We start from the raw sequence: 4,712 nt of genomic DNA, 5'->3' as shown, positions 1-4,712 counted from the left end.
GCAATCTATATCCTGTAATTTTACATTAATTTCCATAATCATACTGACACTGCTTTTTCAAAAGTGACACAGGAATAAACTGTTGCCTAATCTGAGTCTTATTGACAATTGCTGTTGCTGTATGTGTACCTTATACAAGGGATGTGACATCAGTCCCCAATTCTCCCCAGACTCTCCCTCTTCGTGCTCTAAGGCTAATTTGTTCACTTCACTTGTTCCCTCACTGGAAAGTTGGGGATGGCTTCCAATCACTTCTTGAAATAACCCTAATATGGGCATAGACATACATATAATATTTACAGCAATGGTTCCTAAAGCCTCTATTTTTATGCATCTTATACATGTTAATCACAATGATATCCTTAACTCTTAAACATGAGTCATTTGTTAAAAAAGAGAGCAACATCAATAATTAACATAACCTTATTCTGTGAAATAAAAGGCAAAAGCAGGAATCATCAAAACATGATTTTCTTCACCTGCAAATCTTGGTCACACAATCCTATCAATGAACAATTTCCAAGTGGGGGAAAGTAGGCAGAAACTTACAAATCCTAGCAGTAAAGCAATGAGAAGGGGATGTGCAAGGGGCAATTCATGACTCTTTACCACAGGCCTGGATGCCTGTGGTCTCTTTATAAAATAGTTGGCATCACATGTTATCTCCTATTCGGTACCACTCTTCAGAGATTCTCCACTCTCCTTCTGCTGAAGGAAGTCACTTCTCTGCCATTCTTAGGCAACTCAAAAAGTATTGCTCCCTTTTAGATAATAGTATCCACAAGCCTGGGAAATGTGAAGCTTCCCATGTGTGTTCCCTGAGCTAGGTATAGAAGCAGCATGACATGTTATTTTCAGTGGAAAAAAAAACACTTTAAGCCTGGGATCTCCAGTTATTCAGACCTGTCTACCTTGGCATTTCTATCAATGGCAGTAAAGGGCAATATAGGCTAGAATTTGAGGGGGTTTCCTCTCTAAAGTTATAGCTGATACTAGAAAGCAAGGCAACCTTTTCCATAGGGCTTTTCACACAGCATCTGATGCTGCTTTCTCTAATCAGCATCTAACACTGAAACTTTCCTCCAAGATAAGATTCTTGCAATATTTATAGCACCTGTCTGTCAATTGAGCTAGTCTTCCTCAACTCCACTAGCCTCTCAATCTCAGCAACTTCCTTTTTTTCTCATTAAATGCCTTTCCTTCTGTAAGGAGTTCTTCTCACCACCTTCTCTGAGCCTGAGTCTCTACTGATTTCTAGTCTGAATTCTAAAACTTCAAATCAGGGCTTTCTTCTATTGTGAATCGCCCCTATCTTGGATTGATAAACTCCAGATTTGCATTTCTGTCATGACTCAAGTCTTTGATACAGAGTTCTTCCACAATAAACTCCCCAATCTTAAAAATAGCCATATGTACATTAGCTACTGGGAAACTATTTTTACAACCTGTCTATTTTTGACTCTTAGGGACACACTTTACTCAATTTTTCTTCAGAACTTTATGTATTTCTTCTTAAGAATTTTTATGCAAGGACTTATTCATCTCTTAGTACATTTTTTCCTGCTGCATTCCCCAAACATTCAAAGGGTTATTTTCATGCACACTATATCTGTGTAATATGGGTTCCCTCGTTATAAGAATAATTCAGGTAAGTGATTATCAGAGATATAGATTAAGTACATAAGATCCTGAAAGGAGTGGCCAAATGAATCAAAATAATGTAAAATGCTTTAGAATTCAATGATATTCTTCAATGAATCAGTAATCTCCTTGAAGTAAAGGTCATTAATAACTGATAAGTAATAAACAACATTGTATCTGTCTTGGCTTTCATTACCAGCCAATAAGAGTTGGGTCATCTATTTCCCCATTTCCACTAAGGAGCCATCATTATTTCATTACAAAATTAAAAGGGAGAAAAAAATTACAGTGACCCACAGATGGAGATCTTACATAATGATGCCAAAACCACTGAAAAGCAACCTAGCTGGTCTCCCCCTGGCAATCACTCTCTTTCTGACATTCTTTTAATGTTTCCAAAGGTGGAAAATCTTTGTCATGTGAATCCAGATTTAATTTTGAAAATAATAGAAGTTGATTTGTGAAGAAATTGAATGACCAAGGAAAGTAATAATGTTTTCAATAAAAAACAAAGAAAGGCTAGAGATTATTGAAAATCTTTTTTAATGTGTGGCTCACAAACTAATCCTGAAGCAGTTCCCAAAGAGGAGTTCCAAAAATGTCATGTGTGTTGGAAATATCAATAGCATAATTTGTTTTTAAAAAAATATTTATTTCAAAAGCCTTTAGTCATTTGAAAAAGTTTGGAGAGGATCGTTTATTTAAAAAAATAATCTGTCATTATAATTTCACCCAGTATAAATAAACAAACATGGCTAGGTGATTGTTGTTTGCGAGGTTGCAAGTGAAGATGAGTCATTAGAGAATAAAGAGAGGAAGAATGCATATAAAGACTGGAAAAAAGGAGCTAAAGGAGAGAAGTAATAGATCCATGAATCATTGAAGGTCTTCTCTTATTTAGTAGTGTGACTTTGTTTTCAGCAAGTTGACTCTTGAAAATGATCATTTATTTAAGTTCGAGATCTTTCTGAACATGTCCTTCAAGGCTTGCTTCACTTGCTGATTCCTCAGGGTATAAATGAAGGGGTTTAGCATGGGAGCCACAGAAGTATTCAAAACTGCTACCCCTTTGGTCATAGTCACCCCTTCTTTTGCTGAGGGTTTAACATACATGAAGATGCAGCTTCCATAAGAAATAGAGACCACAATCATGTGGGAAGAGCAAGTGGAAAAGGCCTTTTTCCTTTGCTGGGCAGAGGGAATTCTCAGAATGGTTTTAAGGATGTATGCATAAGACAAAATCACCAATGCCAAAGTGACCAAGAGTGTGAACACAGCTAAGCAAAAACTCATGACTTCTAAGAACTTGGTGTCTGTGCAAGAGATCATCAGGACAGGAGAAGAGTCACATGCAAAATGATCAATGACATTGGAGTCACAGAACTCCAGTTGAAGGCCCATAATGACTGGTGGAAAGATAATGAGGAAACTTGCCAGCCAAGAGCTGATTAAAAGCTGGTTGCAGACTTTGCTGTTCATAATAGTTATGTAGTGTAGGGGTTTGCAGATGGCCACATAGCGATCATAGGACATGGCAACCAGCAGAAAAAACTCTGTTGTACCCAGAAGGATGAAGAAAAATAATTGAGCTACACAAAAATTATAAGAAATTGTTCTGTCCCCAGTTAAGATAGTGATCAGGAATCTTGGAATGGAAACAGATGTAAAAGAGATTTCTAAAAAGGAGAAATTTCTGAGGAAGAAGTACATGGGAGTCTTGAGATGAGAGTCCAACAAGGTGAGGGTGATGATGGTTAGGTTGCCAATTACACTCAATATGTAGGTAAAAAACAGAAAGAGAAAAATCAAGACCTGTAGGTCTGGGTCATCTGTCAGTCCAAGGAGAATGAACTCTGTCACTGATGTCTGATTTTTCATTGCTTACTCAAGACTTCTGCCAGACCTATATATAAAAGCAATAGAGAAAAAGTAATTTTATTTGTGAGCCAATAATTATTTCATTGTATCTCTGTTCTCTAGGCTATTGTGCAAGTAACAGAAGAGGAAATTTTTCAAATATTAGCTCAAGAGATGTGTAACCTTACTTCCAACCCAATCTTGGGCAGTTTTCCTCAGGAACAACCTTCTGACATGGCTTACTGTGTTTACATTTGAAATGTGACTCCTACCATGTCAAACTAGATGTCCCTTAGACTATTTTCACAAAAAGCATCCAAGACTGAACTCATTATCTTCACTCTCCATGCCCCAAACATTTCCTTCTTTTTCACTTTCCTACTATCATGGAGAGTTTCAAGGGGTCCACTATACTCCTACGAACTTAGGCTCACAACTTAAGTGTCAGTCTCAACTCCTCACTTTCACCACCATATGCAATCAGTTGCCAAGTCTACCTTTGTAGCATCTCTCATCTATGCCTCCATTTGTTATAAGCTCTCATCACTTCATGACTGGAACTACTGGAATACCCTGCTGATTGACTTTCCTGCCTCATGTCCTTCCTATCTTCAGAATAAATTGATCTTCCTAAAAACACAAATCTGGCCATGTCTCTTCTCTATTCAGTCAGCTCTAGTGGCTCTCTATTGCCTCCTGGATCAATATAAAATCCTCTAATCAGCTTTTAAAGCTCTCCCAAACCTAGCTCCTCCTTTCTTTTCTTATCTTCTTAACTTTTACTCCCTTCCATGCAGTCTGTGATCTAGGAACATTGTGCTTCTTGTACTGTCTTGAACAAGACACTAAGTTTCCTGGCTAAGAATTTTCACTGGCTACTCCAATGCCTGGAACTTACTCCCTTCTTACCTCTTCCTCTTAGCTTCCTTCAAGTCTAAACCCAAATCATACAAAGTTATCATGGTGATAGAGAAGATCAAAACACAAAATCAGAAAAAGATAACAACAAAGTCAAAACTGCCACATACAAAGCCTTAAAGGAAAATGTGAGTTGGTCTTAGGCCCCAAAAGAAGTCCTGGAAGAGACCAAAAAAGATTTTAAAAATCATATAAGAGAAGTACAAGACAAATTGGAAAAATAAATGAGAGTAATGTAAGAAAATCATTTTACAAAGAATCAATAGCTTTGTAAAGGAGATACAAAAATACTGAAG

The 4,712-nt window shown here is 37.2% G+C and overlaps 1 protein-coding gene across 1 annotated transcript; it reads right to left on the bottom strand.

The window, feature by feature from the left end:
- Positions 1 to 2,583: 2,583 nt before the first annotated feature.
- LOC140531405 (olfactory receptor 6C76-like) lies at positions 2,584 to 3,519 on the bottom strand. The gene has a single exon (XM_072650360.1). It carries the CDS (start codon positions 3,517 to 3,519, stop codon positions 2,584 to 2,586), a length of 936 nt encoding a protein of 311 aa, XP_072506461.1.
- Between the last annotated feature and the right edge of the window lie 1,193 nt (positions 3,520 to 4,712).

The sequence above is a fragment of the Notamacropus eugenii genome, chromosome 3, assembly GCF_028372415.1.
Source record: "Notamacropus eugenii isolate mMacEug1 chromosome 3, mMacEug1.pri_v2, whole genome shotgun sequence".
Taxonomy (NCBI): Eukaryota; Metazoa; Chordata; class Mammalia; order Diprotodontia; family Macropodidae; genus Notamacropus; species Notamacropus eugenii.
This window is presented reverse-complemented; position numbering and strand designations above follow the sequence as displayed.

Excerpts from the sequence above, each read along its gene's own strand:
- LOC140531405 (XM_072650360.1), bottom strand. The coding sequence starts at position 3,519 with ATGAAAAATCAGACATCAGTGACAGAGTTCATTCTCCTTGGACTGACA.